At 32.1% G+C, this 20,819-nt stretch overlaps 1 protein-coding gene across 1 annotated transcript; it reads right to left on the reverse strand.

The window, feature by feature from the left end:
* Positions 1-10,717: 10,717 nt before the first annotated feature.
* Positions 10,718-19,929, reverse strand: LOC134695651 (uncharacterized). The gene is made up of 6 exons (XM_063556975.1): positions 19,872-19,929; positions 18,856-19,172; positions 17,820-17,984; positions 16,793-16,997; positions 12,668-15,549; positions 10,718-11,360 (listed from the first exon to the last, which is right to left on the reverse strand). The coding sequence occupies exons 1-6, from the start codon at positions 19,918-19,920 to the stop codon at positions 11,259-11,261; spliced, it is 3,720 nt and encodes a 1,239-aa protein (XP_063413045.1). The 5' UTR covers positions 19,921-19,929; the 3' UTR covers positions 10,718-11,258.
* Between the last annotated feature and the right edge of the window lie 890 nt (positions 19,930-20,819).

The following is a 20,819-nucleotide window of genomic DNA, read 5'->3' on the forward strand; positions in this document are numbered from 1 at the left end:
GGTTGGACAATTTAAATCGTGTCAGTTAAGAGTTATTTAGCCACGACAATAGTCTTACTACCTTGAGTTTATATTTTCACATTGAAAAATTTGATGTACTTGTGACGAAAAAATACAATACGGTGCAATAGTATCCTTATAGAAAGAGCACTTTTATTTTTTTTTCTCTCGGCATTTCTTTAAAAGGGTGTGTCACTTCAAATTAGCGTTATATGGACTGATTGGCCGCTCGAATTCGCATGAATTTATTATATACGCCAAGTTATCAATCAGCCTTAATTTTTGGTGTTCGAAATCGGTAACATCTATGAATCTGTCATGTGTTGCAATGCAGCTGGTTAAATTCCATGCGTTTTCTTTGGAAAACTAAGGCTTTTCTACCTCAGGAATAGATTACCTTATGCCGGCGTCACACTTTGGCGGATAGACCGGCGTGCACTAAACGTACACAGAGAAAACTGACAAAGTCGGTATACGTTAGTTGCACGCCATAAGAACGCTTAGCAATCGTTCAAAGCGCGTTGCATAAGTTTGAAGTACATGTACGCGTCGAAATATAAAGGTAAAATTGAGACAGGAAATGGGGAATGTGTCAAAGCGACAACAACCCGACCATAGAACAGGCAACAGACAAAGGCCACCAATGGGTCTTCAATGTGGAGAGAAACTTCCGTATAAAAAGCATACAACATACGCCAACATACGTTTCTTGCACGCCGGATAAACGCTTAGCCTTAGGTACGCTTCTCGTAGCCCAATACAAGCTGAAAGCTCGTTTTTCACCCGTTACACATATGATTGACAGGTTAAATGCATCAAAAATTACTAGCGCATTGACAGCGTAAATGAATTTAAACACGCCGGAGCTATACGTTGAAGTGTGACGCCGGAATTAGTTGTATTTCCTCAATGCTTTTCAACTTCGTTTATGGCCTTTTACACATTTTTTTCGAGCGTCACTGATGATTTTTTAGTAGACGAAACGCGTGTCTGGCGTAAATATAAGGCGTAAATATCAAATTAATTCTGGTATCTATAAGGAGTTTATTCGGTATGTATTTTCCTTTGTACCGAGTCATCATTCTCATTTTCTGCCGCCTAAGGAAATGTCTATACCAACGGAATGACCGTTGTTTTCTAATCGTTGGTGATGTTGTTCAAAACATGAAATTGACATTGGTAATTTTTTTCTATATTTGTGTTGAGTACTGGTTTAATGTGTAACAAAAAGACAATTTTATATTCCTGTAAATCACAATAAATGCATAATATCAATTTTATTTTTCGAGTAATGATATATGATATCGTAAGTCATTTAGCCGACTCGCAGCCCGCAAACATGCTTGTTTTTCTATCGAGTGACCTTCAAGGTGGTGTAGAGAAAGGTTGATGTTAAAAGGTTTGTCTTTATTTGCTTGCATTATAAACCTATTTCAGTTCATTTGATAATAAAAAATCAAAAGTGAAAACTAAATTATGCATAAGTGACACGTGGTCTTATAATATTAAACGTTTAGTTTGCGTTTTCCGCGATGTATGAACACTACAAAGTAACTACCAATCGATTTATCAGTACTGTATGCAAACGTGTGGAAACTTAATGTGATGATACAATGCATGTAATATCAGATGCATCAATTGCAACATACTACCATAGTTTATTGTAAATTAATACCAAGTAGCAACTTGAAGTGATTAGATCACACTTTTGATTTTAAATAATGACCTTAAAAACAAAAAGCAATATGTACAACCAATCAATATCTGCTGACAAGATGAAAATACTATGCGTGGATTTAACGTTGATCTATTATGATAGAATTTGTGTGACATACTAAAATTTAGAAAAAAAACCAACTATTTTACTTACTGATGTTTTGTTACATTACGAAGTTTATCTCTGATTTATATACTTGTTAACTATGTAAATGACAATTTGGTGCCATTCATATCAATGAAACAGAATCCACATGATATATAGTTATCAAAAGTACCAGGATTATAATGTTATACGCCAGACGCGCGTTTCGTCTACATAAGACTCATCAGTGACGCTCAGATCAAAATAGTTAAAAAGCCAAACAAATACAAAGTTGAAGAGCATTGAGGACCCAAAATTCCAAAAAGTTGTGCCAAATACGGCTAAGGTAATCTACTCATGGGGTAAGAAAATCCTTAGTTTTTCGAATAATTCAAAGTTTTGTAAACAGAAAATTTATAAAAATGACCATATAATTGATATTCATGTCAACACCGAAGTGTTATGCGACCATTCTTTGGTGAAATTAATATTACTTTGATATTACACTTTTTGAAACTATTTCTATCAATTTTCAGATTCCATTGTGTAAACTTATGTTTCATTGTTCATGTGTTGTTTCTATATATTCTAGCCACTAATATTGAGCCTATCCCTTTATTCAGATAACACCCCATATAGCAATTTAATTATACTAGTAATGTAATTCATAACTCTTAACAGACCAATTAACAGACCGAGTTTTATACATCCGACCCATTAACAGACCATATTTTTATCAAAAATTGATTTATGTCACCAAAATACAGTTTTTCGTGTAGATTTTTCACATATGGATGTAAATCTGGTAAACAAACATAATGCCCGTCTTTTTTCGATGTTCAAAAGATTGCATACAAGTAAACTCAACCAACTTGTCATTTTTGTGTACATTTTGTGTGTGTAATATGTGTATAAATTTACTGATGAGTAACTCGCCTTTTCATTTTGTAGATCGTTTATTGAAGCTAGAAAAAAAAAAATTACACCACTGGATTCAGTACTCAAAATCATTTTGTCAGACATGAATAGTTTTTATGATATAAATATAATTAAAAAGTTATACAATGAAACATATTGACCTTGCACTGATTTTCACGATAACACCTGATTAACAGACTTTAGCCAACCCGATTAACAGACCCACCGCCGATATAGCCGCATACTCAATATAGATTAACCGACCTATCTCTCGGTTAGCCGAGTGTCGGCCGTGGTAAAGTGTTAATAAAAAGAACCGTTGATGGGCGGGCTAGTAAATTTTGGCATTAAACAGTTTAAGATATTTAACATTCAGCTGCAAGTAAACATTGTGTGCGTGACAATTGTATTCAAGTTTAATCCCCTGATATCTGTTAAATGACAGACTTTACAGCAAATCAAGCTTTTCTTTATAAACAAAAATCTACAATTTTACTGTATATGACTTCAATTCTAAACAAATATTGATGTTATCGTGCAACAAGTAATTTTACGAAATTGATACAAAATTACCAATTCAGGGGCGGCAACACAACAGTCGGTTGTTGGATTCATCTGAAAATTTCAGGTCAGATAGATGTTGTCTTGCAAAACAATTTAACCCCATGTCTGATTTGCTCTTAATGCTTTAGTTTTAGAGTTATAAGCCAAAATCTACATTTTATCCCTATGTTCTATTTTTAGCCATGGCGGCCATCTTGGTTGGTTGGCTGGGTCACCGCACACATTTTTTAAACTAGATACCTCAATGATGATTGTAGCCAAGTATGGATAAATTTGGCCAAGTCGTTTTAGAAGAGAAGATTTTGGTAAAAAATTATAAAATTTTACAAAAAATTTGTAAAAAATGACTATAAAGGGCAATTACTCTTTAAGGGGTCAACTGACCATTTTGGTCATGTTGACTTATTTGTGGATCTAACTTTGTTGAACATTATTGCTGTTTACAGTTTATCTCTATCTATAATAATATTCAAGATAATAGCCAAAAAACCGCAAAATTTCCTTAAAATTGCCAATTCATGGGCAGCAACCCAACAACCGGTTGTCTGATTCGTCTGAAAATTTCAGGGCAGATAGATCTTGACCTGATAAACAATTTTACTCATCTCAAATTTGCTCTAAATGCTTCGGTAACAGAGTTATAAGCCAAAATCTACATTTTACCCCTATGTTTTTTTTTGCCATGGCGGCCATCTTGGTTGGTTTGCCGGGTCACCGGACACATTTTTAAACTAGATACCCCAATGATGATTGTGGCCAAGTTAAAATTAAATTTGGCCAAGTAGTTTCAGAGGAGAAGATTTTTGTAAAAGTTAACAGACGACGACGACGGACGACGGACTCAAAGTGATGAGAAAAGCTCACTTGGCACTCGGGCCAGGTGAGCTAAAAAGAAAACAACAAAAATACTGAACACAAGTAAATTCAAGACGGAAGGTCCGAGAACAAATAGAAAAACCAAAAGCTCAAACACACTAAAAATGGAAAAACTGTCATAATCCTGACTTAATACATGCGTAATTTCTTTATATAAGGTGGATTAAACTAGGTTTTACAGCTATCTAACATTCTCACTTGTAAGAGATTTGTGTAAAATCACATTATATTGACAACAATGTGTATCAAAACATACATACACATGTCACAAATTCGGGTGCAGTAGTCAACATTGTGTTATCTATTATATTAATCACTCGAAAACTATATTGCTTGCAGTCTGTGTTAAATATTGTGTTCTTTTCGTAATCTGTGTCCAATCTTTTCAATTTCTTTTAGAAAATCACTGACAGCGACTGGATGTTTATTTTTCCATATGTGATTTCATCTTCTTTTTTATATCAACACTTTATAACCACACTATTGTATTGGATATACATATTCGTCTTAGGATCAAATTAACGTTCAAAAAGTTGTACAAATCTACTGTCAACTATTGCAAATGCATCATACTTTTCATAAATCTATTTAAAAAGTAAAATCATAAAATACTGAACTCAGAGAAAAATCAAATCGTCAAGTCCCTAATCACAATAAATCAAATGACAAAATACATCTCAAAAAAATGGACAACAACTTTCATATTCTTGACTTGGAACAGGCATTTTCAAATGTAAAAAATGGTGAATAAAAACTTATTTTATAGCGCTAAACCTCGCACTTTGTACGACAGTCTCATCAAATTCCGGGTTTTTTTTTACAATGATGCGTGAACTAAACAGACATACATTATCAATGTACCTCTTTCGATGGATTTTTATTTCCAAAGGTTTTCGTGCTTGAGATATAAGCCTGTAATTGCATTTTACCCCTTTGTTCTATTTTGACCATGGCGGCCATGTTTTTTTTTTACAAAATGGAAAATAAAACACACATGTTATTCTATATATCATAAGGATCATTCAGTTCAATTTTGGCTGGAATTGGAGATGTTTGAAATAGTTAACACCTGACGGACGACGACGGACGCAAACTGATGGCAAAAACTCACAGTTCCTATGGAATGGTGAGCTAAAAAAATAATGACATATACAAAAAATCTTGTACCCTTGAGAGCGGTAACGAAGCCTCTTTCCATAAATTTATTATTTTCAAGGGTATTAACTGTTTTTAAGAAGTTGATTGGCCACTAAAATATAACTTGTTTGACATGTTGCTTATATTAATTTAAAGATTGATTTATTATTGGTTGCTTAACGTCCAGTGGCAAATATTTTATGCATTTCCAGGACGAAATTTACTTGAGGTATTAGTTTCGTAAAAATCTGACAGGATTTGTAAATGTTAAAGTGATGCAAGGACCAAACAGACAGACACACGGACAGCCAGATGGACACAAGGACGGACGGTAATCAAAATTTTAGGCAGACCATGTTTAAGTTTTAAATTTTAAGTTCTAATGTCGATTTATTTTCTTTTTGACAAAAAATACTTTTTTTGAAATAACAAAAATTAAAACAAGGGCATAACTATATGGCACCGACAACTTCGTTGCGGGACCATAAAAATAAAAAAAATCAGTTTTTCTTGTCTTAAATCTATGGTTTTGATAAGAAAACAACACTCTGTAAAAATTATACCAATGAGACAATTATTAAGCTTGGTACAGTGTATCTAATTTCATTATTTATGGAAAATACATTGCCTTGTACGTTTCTTTTGTTGACCAGTATACTATTGCGCAGAGTCAGATTATTTACACATAATGGCTGTTACTATTTACCTCCCATGTAAATTGACATGTATCGAAAACTTTATGCAAACACCTATTTGTCACAAAGTCTATGTCGATTTAACTGTGTTAAAATAGAAAATGAAGGAGAACTACAGAACTGTTTTTTCTTTTCTAATATATAATGAATCTAAATTATGCAAAAGAGCTTGAAATAAATGCAGAATGTGTCCAATGAACACAGATGATGATGCTCCCGCTTGCATATCATAAAAGAAGTAAACGGACATAACTGAAGAATGATAAAAGTGACAATATAACCAATTGTGTATTTCATCTAAGTTTTGAGGTCATAAGTAGTGTGTAAAAGTTTCATAACATTTGGTTGAGTCAAACTAAAGAACGAAAAGAAAAATTTGTTTCCCTTTTTAAGAGGCATGGCTCTAGAACAGTACAATTGACACCACCAACATGCAAACTTGATCTGTATTTGGAGGTTTTAATCATTGTGTATAGTTTTAATAACATTTAGTTGAGGCAAACTAAATTAAGAGAACAGAAACCAACTTTGGGACGTACTGACGGACGGACTAAGGTAAACCTTAATGCCCCCTCCTCAGCGGAGGCATACAAATGTGTAAATATAACAATTGATTAAATTGAGAAAAACTCCATGAATGGTAATTGCACATGGTGGTCCTAAGGTTTTGAGAATTAAAACAGTATATCATAGTTAGGACCAGCAAATTTTACTCAAGGCCTCCAAGAAAAATATATTTAGAGAATTATAAAGATGCAATAATGCCTTACACAAATAATAATTAAGTTAGGTTATTGAAGAAAAAAAATACCATACAAACATTGACAAATTCTTGCAGTTTAAGGTAGATCGTAGGTATTTATTTCTTCAGATAGAACATGTAGAATTTGTATGCTCCTACTGTAGCAAAGGGGGCGTTAAGTTGTACCCTTGTCCGTTAGTACGTCCGTTCTAGAGTTATACCATTTTACAGATGGAAAAATTGCTCACTTTTTTGTTTCCGTTCTCTAACATAAGTTAGCCACAACCAAATGTTTTGAAACTTATACTCAATGCTTATTACCATAACATACAGAGCTAGTTTGAATTTTATTGGTGTAACTAGTACTGTCAATAAGTTATGCCCCTTTAAAAATGGAAACATTGCTTTATTTTTCGTTAACTTTCTCTCTTTTTCGTCTGTCTGACATGGTTCATCTTACCATGACCTCATTTTCTTAGAACATTGATTCTGTCAATTTAAAATGGTACTTGTATTAAAATTTTTCTATAATAGAGTTTCAAAATTAATTCAATGATAAATAAAACTAACCAGACATTTCAGAGTTTGTATTCTTGTTTAGCAGATCTTTGTCTAGGGTTAAAGTTTTTAAAGCATCAATAATCTGTTTCAAACCAATAATGAGTAACATTAAATTTTTACTGTAACTTCTTTATTTTGAAAGAGAAAGTATCCAAAGCAAATGTTTTTAAAACTGTTCATTAAGATACGTTTTACAGATAATCATGTTTAATCATTGTTGAAGGCTGTACGATGACCTGTGATTGTTCATTTATATGTCATTTGGTACCTGTTGGTGAGCTGTCTCATTGGCAATTACAACACATCCTCTTATTTTTATACATAGACTTAAATGTTTTTGGATTCAACATTATTCTTTTTCACTGACAACATCAGTCCCAGGCACGACAACGGGTTATGCGTATTACCATTTTTTCAAACTTCTGAGAAATCTTACATATAAGATTAAGGGGAAGGGGTACATATACTTCCCTCAACTATAGAAGTAATACTATGCTTAAATTGCTTAGTTCACAAGTAAACAAAATAAGATATCACATTTGTTTTCAACAAATTTCATAATTTTGAAAATCCAAAAAAATCCCAAAAAAAGGGGGGTGCACCATACCCAGAGTGCTGAGTTTTCGTTTTGTACAAGAGTATCTTCATTAATAATATATTCTCGTTTAAAATTAACAAATTTGTGTCAGAATTGCACATATAAATGGAATATTTTAGCTTATTAATTTCAAAATGTTTGATTATTCATCTGTTTGGTAATCTGATTTTTGGTGAAAATTGATAATTTTTGACTAAAATTATTTTTTTAAAGAAATAAAAACACACGACTCTCCCATTACTTTATGAATAAATAGAACGTGTCTCTCAAATTTGTCAATGACATGTCATGGTATTGTTGGTCTTGGGAGATAAAAAGATTTAAAATTGAGGATATTTTGAAATTTTTCGTTTTCGAATTTTAACACATTTTAAATGGTTGCAATGGAAATAAGATATTTAGAAAATTGTAAATTTTACCGGTTTTTTTTATAGTTTGGGGTTTTGTTTGTCAATACTGTAAATACATATTTATTGTTTGTATTGATTAATTTTATTTCTATGCCTATTGTTCTTTAAAATCCCATATATTTCAATTTTCAAAGGCTACTTTCGTGGGTATTTAGGCAACATTTTGAAAGGATGGTTTCCATGGCAACCAATGTTCAAAAGAACAAAAATAATAAATGAATTTTATTTTCAAACCATACCTTCTTCATAAACAAAATATAAAAACATTTGAAGAGGGGTCATGAATCACCCATCAACAGGAACCTGCATGATTCTTTCAAAGACAGGTGCTAAATAAACATATAAGGAAAACAGAATTTTGTCGTTACCTTTTGTTGGTAACGGAGAAGAAACAATAATAAAAAAGAGTACTTGGGGAGATAACTCATACAATAAAAAATAGGACTATACATATATCAACAAAACAACAATTAAGATATAACCCCATCAAAAACACTGTTGAAAAATAACGAAATTATGTACATTTTGTTTGAGAGTAGAATGTAATTTGCCAGAAGTCAATGATCACTGTCACAATTGTGTCATATTTGATTAATTGATCGTCGAATACTAAACTGAATAAACTTTCCTGATGGTATTTACTAATCGTGTTCTGATGAAGGCTGTCGATACCTCACAGGAGAAAAGATCAGGGCCATTTTAATAACCACACAACATGTGTTTACCAGGAATACATACTAAATGTAAATACGGGTACTACATAATAAAGAAAAATCCAATTTGCACCATGGTCAATTGGGTTCACAACTCAACTAATTGAGATAAACAGAAATTGTTAAAAGAAAAATTTATCAACAATATAAAATGTTAAAAACAGCCAATATGTAACTGAAGTCTTCAATTTTGAATTTAATACTTTTAGACTGTAAGCCCTTAAATGGCGAAAGTTTGAAACAAAAGGCTCTCAAGAGCCTGAATCACTCACCTTAATTTTTTTTGTTAAATCTCTCATCAATGATTATTTTGGCTTTTCAATTTATTTAAATGTTCTTTGAATTGTCCTCTTTTCTTCAAAAGCAAAAAAAATCGTTTTCTCCTATGTTCTATTTTAGACATAGGAGCTATGTTTCTTGACATACAAGGAAATAAAATATAAAATTTATACTAGATACTCTGAAACTCATTTAGCCTAAGTTTGGCTGAAACTGATACAGCAGTTTCAAAGGAGAAGATTTTTTAAAGTAAGTCAACATGATGAACAAATTGTGAAAAAAGTCTTTAAAGGGCAATAACTCCTTAATGGGTCAATTGACAATTTTGGTCAAATTAACTTATTTGTAGATCTTACTTTGCTTAACATTTTTGCTATTAACAGTTTATCTGTATCTATAATAATATTCAAGATAATAACCAAAAACTGCAAAATTTCTTTAAAATCATCAATTCAGGGGCATTATACCTGAAAAACCAGTTACCCAATTCGGCTGAGAATTTCAGGACAGGTAGACCTTGACCTAATAAATACATATATTTATTAAAGTTATGTACACCGGTATGTACATGTAAACATTACCACGTGTATTTGTTTATAAAATTACACGTGTTTGAAAGTATATAATAGGTTAAATGTTTTTCATTGGTCGAGTTAGAACTGACCATAATATTTGAATAAGGTCATTTCAAATATTTCGTGCTATACTTTTGGCGGTTTTGTATATTAAAGATATTGTCATTCGAGGTTCGCTTTTGGTGCAGTAAAGTTTCCCACCCTCCCACCCGACTTAATGTATTTTATTTGTCTTATTTTTTATTATGTGAATAATAATGTGTGTAAGAACAGAATCTTTATTTGATTCATAAAATGTATTTTCGTACATAATGAAAATTGTTTTTATTTTTGTAGATTGGTTTTTGTGTTTGTTACCTGCAGCGGCCTAGGCAGACAGTAACACTGATGAACATTTTTTACGCTGCATTTGTCTTTAATAAAATTAAAGCTTTGCTGCACACTGTCAGGCGAGCTGATCCCATACAAAGGTGTTGAGTTTATTTCGTAAATAATTTATGTTCGCTTGAAGTTATGAATTAGAACATAATTTAACTTCTTGTCTTATTTGCTCTAAATGCTTTCGTTTTTGAGATATAAGCCAAAAACTGCATTTGACCCCTATGTTCTATTTTAAGTAACGGCGGCCATGTTTTTTGACGGATCAAAAATCGAAGCGCACACTTTGTGCAGGATAATTTAAGGAACAATCATGCTAAGTTTCATTCAAATCCATTCAGTAGTTTCAGAGGAGAAGATGTTTGAAAAATTGTTAACGACGACATACGACGACGACGACGACGACGTCGACGACGACGACGACGGACGCCAAGTGATGAGAAAAGCTCACATGCAGGTGAGCTAAAAAAATTCTACCATCATCTTGAAAACTATAATAGGTTAACAGAAACTGTTATCATGCAGGCATGATATCAGAATAAATCAAATAACAAAACTTATCAATTGACTGCTTATTGGTGTCACTGCTTTTTACTAATTTAATGAACATTTACTGTTTTAAGATCATTTCTCAAAAAGTCCTAATATATAAAAACTAAAACAGATAGAAAAAAGATATAAAGCAAAATTAGCATCAGGTCAGTTTACTGTAACTTACATTGTTAACCGCACAGAAGAACTCGACCAATAACCATTTAAAAGCATATGTCTAAGATAAGTAAAAGTTTATGAAGGGTTAAAAAATTATTGACTGTGGTCGCAGGCTAGCAAGAAGTATTTTCAGTTATCTTTTAAGATTATTTTTTTCTGCATATAAGACGATGTATCCACATTACCACCATTTGAATTAAATATTCAAAACCATTAGGCATCGTTATATTTAAAAACTAATCAATGAATTTAAATAAAAAAAGTTTTTGACATTATGTTGTCATGAGAATAGCATTGTCATTATAATTTGCTCCATTTTGTCTTTTGTCTTAATGTTTTCTTTGCTTTACTGTCCCGTGGTCTATACTCGAGTTCCTCAATATCTTCTGACATATCAGTATCCTTAAATATAAGATATATATTTTGTCACAAACAATCAATTCACTTTACCGAAATATTTGACTACATGTACTTCCCGTGTATTTATATATATTCCCACATATATTTGTATATATAACGTGTGCAGATTCACAGCATTTAGAATACAGTGAATATGTTTGAAACACATAAAAAAACAGTGTCACGCTTCCAGCCTAAATAACAAAAAGAACCATCAAACAATGTAATGAAATTTAGATAGAAAAAAAATGTTGAGATGTTTTTGTTGTCCTGAATAATTATAAATATTTTCCTTCATAATTTTTTTGATTTTAGTTTCGCATTTCACCAGAAACATATGTATAGGTGCGGGAATGATATACTTGCTGTTGCCTCATTGACAAAGAAATCAACAAGGTACATAAATTATACCAATTGTATTGCATCAGATGGAGCATGTTGACTAACAATGTCTCCTTATTAATGCTCAAGGTCAGACTATTTCAAAATTTGAAGTTTAATGAATACAAGTGAATGAAGTGATAAAGATAAAATGTGTTGTAGTGCATTAATGAACAGTTTTGGCCCAAGAAAACCAAATGATTGACATTTATTTTAAAAAGGCACACAATGTTTGGAAATGGATAGGGTCAAGAAATATAAATTAAAGCATAACGTCTATTTTTTTCTGATCACGTCACGATCACGTCATAATATGTGCTAGTTTGTTTTGGTTTGTTGCCATGGTAATTCGTTCAATGTATAAAAAAAATCTGAATACCTTGTACCTTAGTCTAGTACGAACACATTTAAGAGTATGTATGATAACTTTAAGATTTGAAGTAATATTTGGGCCAAACAAAATACTTCCTCCGCACGGGTGTAACTTTCAAAACACGTAGAATATTTAGGTTCTGTTGGTATCAAAGCTGAATGACAGGTGATCATAGTAGAACACTTTTTAACATTATTTAATTAATAATAAAACGTAAATGTTGCCTGTTTGTTAGATTTGAAGTACCTGTTTGGTACATCCTAAGTTCCAGGAACCAGTTATGTCTTACATGCCATTTAAGGAATGTTGATTTGTTCAGTACAAGGCACCATAAAGTGATTGTCACTTTATTCGAACTTAAAACAAACGAGCAGTGTCTTTTTGAAATTGAGAAATTTAACAAAGAGAGTAATAAAACCATGAGTTTGTGCTTCACAAAGAGATTATCGATGTAATTAGAAATAATAGTTTATATGTGTACTGGTAAGAAATTTTGATAACATTTAGTTTTAAGTTTTTCATATCTGTGAATGCTTGCCAATGAAAAATGAATTACCATGTTTTTATGCAACACAATTATCTCTACAGCTTGTTCCATAGAATCCAGTTCTGCAACTATTTCAACCAAAGCACTTCCACCTTTCCATTGCCATCGTGTTTCCATAACTATGTCTTCAACTTCTGTTTTTAAAAGTTCAAATAGTTTGACAAATTGTCTTATTTGGGTACTATCTGTTGCGCGAAATTCTGAAAAGTTTAAAGACTCCAAGTCATATTTTGTAATTAATGTGTGTGCTCTCTCTACAACTGGCTGTATAAGTCTATTGTACTCATTCTTGTAAGTATCGAACTCCTCTTCCTTCATTACATGACGAGAGCTTTGTTTATGATTGGAAAGGTTGTTGATAGATTTACCACTTTGGCTGTTACAACCCGGGGACAACTTATGTTGTTGTGATGATTGCAAAGAGACATGAAACTCTGTGTCTAAAAGTCGACCTATCTCATCAACATTCTCATAATTGTGAAATGTTATTCCACAAATATCACACTGTGTTTCATCAACTATAGTCATGTCACATAACAAATTACACATCGCACGCTTTTCTATTACACTTTTAGTTTCTTTCAGTTTTCTTCGCAATACAAGGTTTTTCAAGAATGTACATATAATCTGTGCTGACCTTGACTGTTTTTCTTTACTATATTTATAATCCGCTAATTCTTCGTCATCTGAAAAGTCACTATCTTCAGCGTGCTCAGTTGTTGGGTCAGTGTCAGCATATGTTTGGTGTGACGATGCTGTGCTGTTTTTACTTTCACTCTTGAAAATCTCTATTAAATCCGAGAAGATTTCCGTAGCATGTAACATCATTCTTTTGTTGTCCCATGTACATTTAAGGAGTTTTTCTCCTTTTTGATTCAGGAAGTTCCGAAGGCAAAACCCAAAGCATTTCGTGTCACTAGTCCTGGTAAATGATCTGAAGAAAGTTTTCATTCCAACAGGATATTTATTATCTGACTTAATTGTTAACAATCTTTCAACTATAGCTGATTCGAGGTAAGAGAGAGACAGTCCATTAATATTCACCAAATACACCGCAGAGAGTATCAAAATGTCCTCTGCCAATAAAATGATATCAATTTCTGAATTTGACTGTTCCCTATTCGTAGAAATTGTGTCTCCGTTTCTAGAATTGATGTCATTAAGTTTATCAAATATAGTTTTGAGGAAATTGGTTTTGCTGTGAATTCCAGTAGTAACCTGTATAAATGTGTTCAATATTTCAACAAGTTTAAGACCAACATCAAATGACAAATTGCCACACAAAGCAATAAGATCCACAGTGGAACATTTTGTTGACGGCTTTACACTCATATCGATAAACTGAACGATTGATAGAAATGAAGATGGAATGTAAAACGATGACAAATGGGAACCTTTTGACAGAAGACATAAACCAATGAAAGTATAAAATCTTAGCCACATCAAATTCAATCCAAGTTCTGAGAGAGAACTTCTGTGTGTAACAATTGTTTTGTTCATCAGAAAATTTGAAAATTTTTCGATCGCCTTTAATGGGTCTTTTGTATCGGTAAGTCCATAAAATGCATCTACAAAATGTCGAGCTATGCTGGTTTTGAATTTTCCGGTGTTGCAATCAAAAATAAATCCACACTTTTCCAGATGCCCATGCGAAGGATTTTCTGCATCAAATTCATTTTTAACGAAATCAAGAAATTTTGACAGGTCTTTTTTAGTATCAACATGGATACCAAATACTTTTATGACAGTCATGACTTCCAAAAAATGATTTAAATGTTGCTCTTTTTGTGTGCGTAAGCGTAAATACTGTTGTGTGACATAATTTTGTAACTGTCTTTTTACACCATTTATGTCAGAAATTAGATACCAAATAGCTGACGCATTAGATTCGTTATAGAAATCAGCCACTGAAGAAGTCAAATGAATAATATCATTCAACAGCCTTTTACAAAGAACGAAAACGTCTGTTTGTAATTCTTGCTCAGCAAGCAATGTCTTTTCTCTACCCTTGAGTATATTTGATAGATCTCTAATGCCAGTATCCAGTATGTCTTCTATCTCTATGAGAATTATGTCAGATTTTATAAGTTTACCAAAGTTACCTATATTCATTGGCTGATGTAGACCCTTACAGCAGTGCGACCAACTACCTATTGACGGGTCTTTTTTGTATCTAGTGCACAATCGTAAATCATTTTGATCGTCAGAAAGAAATGCTTTTATTTTAATGTACCATGTTGTACATTTTGAGAGTAAATCTGAAATTATCTCATAACGAATTGTTGACAACAGAAGTTTTGCATTCATTGGACTGTTTTTATTTGGGATGAAATTTTTTTTAAGAAGCTTCATTATCAGTGGTTTTTGTTTCGGGTTAAAAAATGCCTTTTCACCCCCTGTTTGAACAGTTACGCCATATTGTGCATAAATGCGCTGGTTTATTTTATTGGCTCTTCTTGTTAAAAGTGTCAAAACTTTAAATAAACGAAGCATTCCTTTGATTAGTTTGTTCATGATATCCTTATCACTCCTGGTAGAAAAACGCATCAACCAATCTGTACTCTCCAGAAAATTAATCTCTTTGCATTCACAAGTATCAAACAAACGCAAAGCTTCTTGAATATATCTTTCTTTAGAGGTTAGAAGTCCAAGTAGATAATATGCATCACCTAAGATGCCATTATTAGTAGAGTTACCACATAATTTAATTGCTTGACGTAGTTTATGTTCTAATTGGTATTCAGAAATCTGACCTAGTTCCATTTTGACTCTGGTTTCGTAAATCAGACACCAACTAGCTGTTTCTATGTCACCTATATCCTTATAAATTGAGAAAGCATCTGTAAAAAGTCCATTGCGTAGGCAAAAATCTGCTGCATTTTGTTTCAAACCTACAAGACATGTAAACTTCATGAACGTTTTCTGATTACAACAGTTATGAGGGATAGGTTCAAAGAAGGCTATTGTTGCTCACTATTTATGAGCACAATCTGGCTACAGTTTTTAAGGTTTATGGCATAACAATAAAAATCAGTAGATGAATTAATGGGTTTTGTTTACATCATAGTTACAGATTGTTCTGATAGTTATCAAAGGTACCAGGATTATAATTTAGTACGCTATCAGACGCGCGTTTCGTCTACATAAGACTCATCAGTGACGCTCATATCATAATATTTATAAAGCCAAACAAGTACAAAGTTGAAGAGCATTAGGATCCAAAATTCCAGAAAGTTGTGCCAAATAACGCTCAGGCAATATATGCCTGGGATAAGACAAATCTTATTTTTCCAAAAAATTAAAGTTTTGTAAACAGGAAATTTATAAAAATGACCACATTTTTTATATTCATGTCAACACCTAAGTGTTGACTACTGGTCTGGTGATACCCTCGGGGACGGAACGCCCACTAGCAGTGGCATCGACTCAGTGGTGTAAATAGTTATCAAAGGTACCAGGATTATAATTTAGTACGCCAGACGCGCGTTTCGTCTACATAAGACTCATCAGTGACGCTCATATCATAATATTTATAAAGCCAAACAAGTACAAAGTTGAAGAGCATTAGGATCCAAAATTCCAAAAAGTTATGCCAAATAATGCTAAGGTAATCTATGCCTGGGATAAGAAAAACCTTAGTTTTTCCAAATATTCAACGTTTTGTAAACAGGAAATTTATAAAGATTACCACATTTTTTTATATTAATGTCAACACCGAAGTGTTGACTACTGGGCTGGTGATATCCTCGGGGAATGATAGATACGAAAATGTTGACAAATTTATGTAAAAAATAACCGTTCCCCTGTATAATTTTATGAAATTAAACCTTTTCAATATTTCCATTAACATGCTTATAAGATTTCTGTCATAAGTCAAAATAACAATCATACTCAATAAAAACATTTGGACTAGCAACCCCAATTCTTCAAAAGACCTCAAAGGTATGATATACCCAAGGTTGCATTTTGTAATTGGTTTTCTATTGCAGAAATTTATTTTGAATATTAATCTTTTTTTATTTGAAGGCAAAATCGGCTGTGAGGTTTGGAAATAAGTCCAATGCAACTACAATTTTTAACAGTGAAATACATATTTGATATGTGCTTACTTAAAAAGTTTAAGTAACGACTCACCATTTTTGATAAATATGTTCTTGGCATGATATACATATTGATTTTCCTCAGTATGGCGTTTTTCTAAAAATTCCACTTGTTCAGAGATTGGAAGATTCTTCAAAATAACCATCATTCCTGATAGGTCTTTCTTTCTGTGATATAAATCAGCCCAGCTTTCGCTTATGGATCTTAAAGATTGATTATTTCTTGTGCCATATGTTCCCTGAAATACAAATGAAATATTGCGTTACAAATTTGAATACTGATAATAACACTTTTTATATAAAAAAAGAATAGGATAGGAAAAACACAATTCTAAAATATGACTTCTTTTACATCTTATCTATTTCTTTCTTGAATTTTATTTAGCATCATATTTGTCATATGTAGAGCAGGATCTGCTTATCACTCCGGAGTATCTCAGATCACGCTCATTTTTTGTGATGCGTCTTGAATTCGTTTGTCGTTTTCAATACTATTTTGTAACTGTGTCGTTAGTTTGTTTTCGGCTTTTGACTTGAAAATACCCTTTTATCTATTGTAATTATTTCAAAAAGAAACATGTATTTGGAAATGGTGTATGAATAGTTTACCTATCAAACTTGGACAAAAAAACGACGTTTGATATATATGAACAATAGCCATTAACATCCTTTGATTTGTGTGTTATAGATCTTACGTCAACACGTATGTTCAATGTTTGTTCAATCCGAGTGAACCGAGCCATATTTCAAATAGTTGAATATATGAAACTAAACTCCTTCAAAATACCGAATCTAAAATCCAACGAGGAAAACAGTGTTTATTAACTGTTTCAGCATAGTTTACATATCCCGTTTATTACATATTAAAGAAGGTAAAATGTTGTATTCCTTCCTTCCTTTTACTAGATAAAAGTATTTTCCCTTATAATAATCATATGACCATACTTGGAGCACCTGTTTTACTACAAACCCTTATGTATTCAATTTGGAGTAAAATGGTATACGCCATAACCATACAACTCGTGCCTCAAATGAAACCTTAATAATAAATATACTATTACCTCTTCTGTTAAATTGTTCCTTTCAATCACTAACATTGCTTCTTTAAACATGTTTTGCTGAAGATAACAGTCAATTGCCTCATTATAGTAGCCAATGCGCTCGAAGCATTTAGCACTTTTTTCTGTTTCTTTTAAAATTTTGTACATATGACCAGCTTTACGATACTGAAATAAGAATATAAAATGAGTATACCTTTTCCAATTTACTTCTTTTGATCCTTTACAGTATGGGATTTGTTATCATTGTTGAAGGCTATACGATCACCAATACTTACCTATATTCACTTCCTTTTATCTTTGGATGATAGTTGTCTCAATTGCAATCATACAACATCTCCGTATTTGAATACTAGTAATATAACATGTGCCTTTTCATACCTCGTGAGACGCAAAACAAAAAGAATGGAAAGTGGAAATTAAAGGTAAAATGTTTAACAAATTCTTAAATCTATCTTAATATAAATCTAAGCATTTCTTTTTAGTTGCAGCTTGGTATTGATGATAAACACGACACATCGTTAAAACAGAAAATGTAACGTGGAAGCACCCCCACTAGACCAAATAATATAAAACTGGAAAAGGTCAAGATACTATATAACAATTCACAAATGCCTGTACAATAGGCCAAAACCTTGTGGAGTACAAGAGTAAATAAATAATACAATAGTAACATAAGTATTAATTTCTGATCAAATCCTTTCCGAAATAAACACGAAGTCAGAGAAAATAATGTTACATTCATGTGATTCTAAAATGCCTATTGTAGGATTTGCTCGTATTTTGAGGCGGGTATTGTGCAAAATAAAACTTCTTTCAAATTTTTCTATTTGTAATTTTTTTTTTTTTTTTGGGGGGGGGGGTTATTGTTGTTGTAGAGAAACATATAAAATCCCGAGTTGAAGATCTTAATATCTTATGCAGGTTTAATCCTATTATATGCAAGATACCGGTTGGTCATTTTCAGCCATTGCGTTGACAATATAGTTTCGACCTATGAATAAAAATGTCCCTTTGTTATTTTTCGCCCCTCTTTTACCTGTTTACGTTTTTCGTATAACTTTGCTGCCAGTCGAAAATCTTTTGTATTTTCCAGACACTTTCCTGCATAGGTATATTTCCCTAATTCAAAGAATAACTCCGCTGATTTATAAAAGCTTTTTCTCATATCTTTTGGATTTTGTCTTGCTCGCTCGTAATGTATAAATGCATCAGCAAGTTTTTCTTTCATATTATCTCCTCCTTTTTTGTAACAATCTGCTGCAAAGCTGTATAGCTGATTTCTCATAAACTCTTCTCCACGTTTAATCCAGTCTTCTTCTAAAGACGGCTTTGCAAAGGACTCAATATCTGAGACTGAAAAAAAATAAAATATAAAATACGAATTTTATAAAACATAGTTAAGGTACTCAAAATTCTATTCTTAACTTTATAAAATATTGCCAGGTGTGCACGAAATATTTAGGATAAGAAATAGTATTCCTAAGAAGTGCATGGTAATTCCTTATATATGATAATATATAGCTGTTCCGGACCTATATGGTCAAAATACTCATATGGTCCGGCCCGTTAGTAACCAAACAAGTATTATACTCATATGATCCGACCAAATGAGTATACGCATATGGTCATGACCATACGCGTATGGTCCAAATACTCATATGGTCCGGAACATAGACACATGTTTTCAACTTGTTACGAGCAAAGACAATCTATCAAGTAATGCTTTGATCCATGATCGATCTGTATGCATATGCTCCAGTTAAATCTAAATGGATTCATTGTGTAACGTAAAGGTAACTATTGAAACGTATTGTTGTTTGTGGTTTTTTTTTTTATCAACTTGGCGATGTCAATCTATTTTTGACTTATGATTTTGAATTAACCTTTGGTATTGTTCGTCTCATCTGTACAACTTATTGATTAATTCAAAACTTTATTAAGTTAAACAATTACGAATTTGAAATTACTTTACACATTTTGATTTTGTTCCAAAGGCTATTGTCTGAAATTGAATAAAATCTACTACAATAGGAAGGTAAACAAAATACGAACTGTTTGATACTGTTTGTACCAGATTTAAAGCATTAAAAAACTCAAACATTGGTAGTCTGATGTCAAATATCCAAACGTTGACTCTTGCTCGTGTAATGGCTGTATACAATTGCTTTAGTTCTGAATTAAGTATTTTATGCAGATGTGGATCAAATTCCAAGTGTCTCGTACGTATATTATCTGGAAGAAAATGTGATAATAATAATAGTAAGAGAGAAATATCTTTAACGGTATTCAATTTAGTCAACATTGTCGAATTCAAAATCTAATAACAGCATATCTAAATAAGACAAGACTATTTCTGAATACTAAGTAGTTAAAGCATGTTTTGCATTTCCCATACATGTTGTAATGTTATAATGCGTATGCCATAAGGGGTTAAATATATTTTAATTTAAGTACTTGATAAATTGCATGCTCATATTGGTGATTTTGAATCTGTTCAAAGTTTTGATTTTTCTACCCTGTATACCACATTGCCTCACATTCTCATTAAGAAAAAATTCACACACCTTATTAAATGGGCATTCAAAAAATCAGAATGTGAATATATATGTTCAAACTCTTTTAGGTCATTTTTTAGTAGCAATAAACAAAAAAACTATGTTAATTGGACATGCTTTGATACTATATATGCCCTTGAATTTTTACTAGATAACATTTTTGTTCGCTTTGGGGATTCCGTTTATCGTCAGATTATCGGAATTCCAATGGGGACTAACTGTGCACCACTTATTGCGGACCTCTTTTTGTATTGTTATGAGTTACAATTTATGACAAAAATAAGCAAAGACCCATCAAAACAACATCTGATAAACAAATTTAATAATACTTTTAGATATTTGGATGATATTTTGGCTCTCAATAATGACGACTTCAGTATGTATATTAATGAAATTTATCCTGCTGAACTTACTTTAAATAAAGCTAATACTAATAATGACCACT

Source organism: Mytilus trossulus, chromosome 14 (genome assembly GCF_036588685.1).
Source record: "Mytilus trossulus isolate FHL-02 chromosome 14, PNRI_Mtr1.1.1.hap1, whole genome shotgun sequence".
In the NCBI taxonomy this organism is placed as follows: Eukaryota; Metazoa; Mollusca; class Bivalvia; order Mytilida; family Mytilidae; genus Mytilus; species Mytilus trossulus.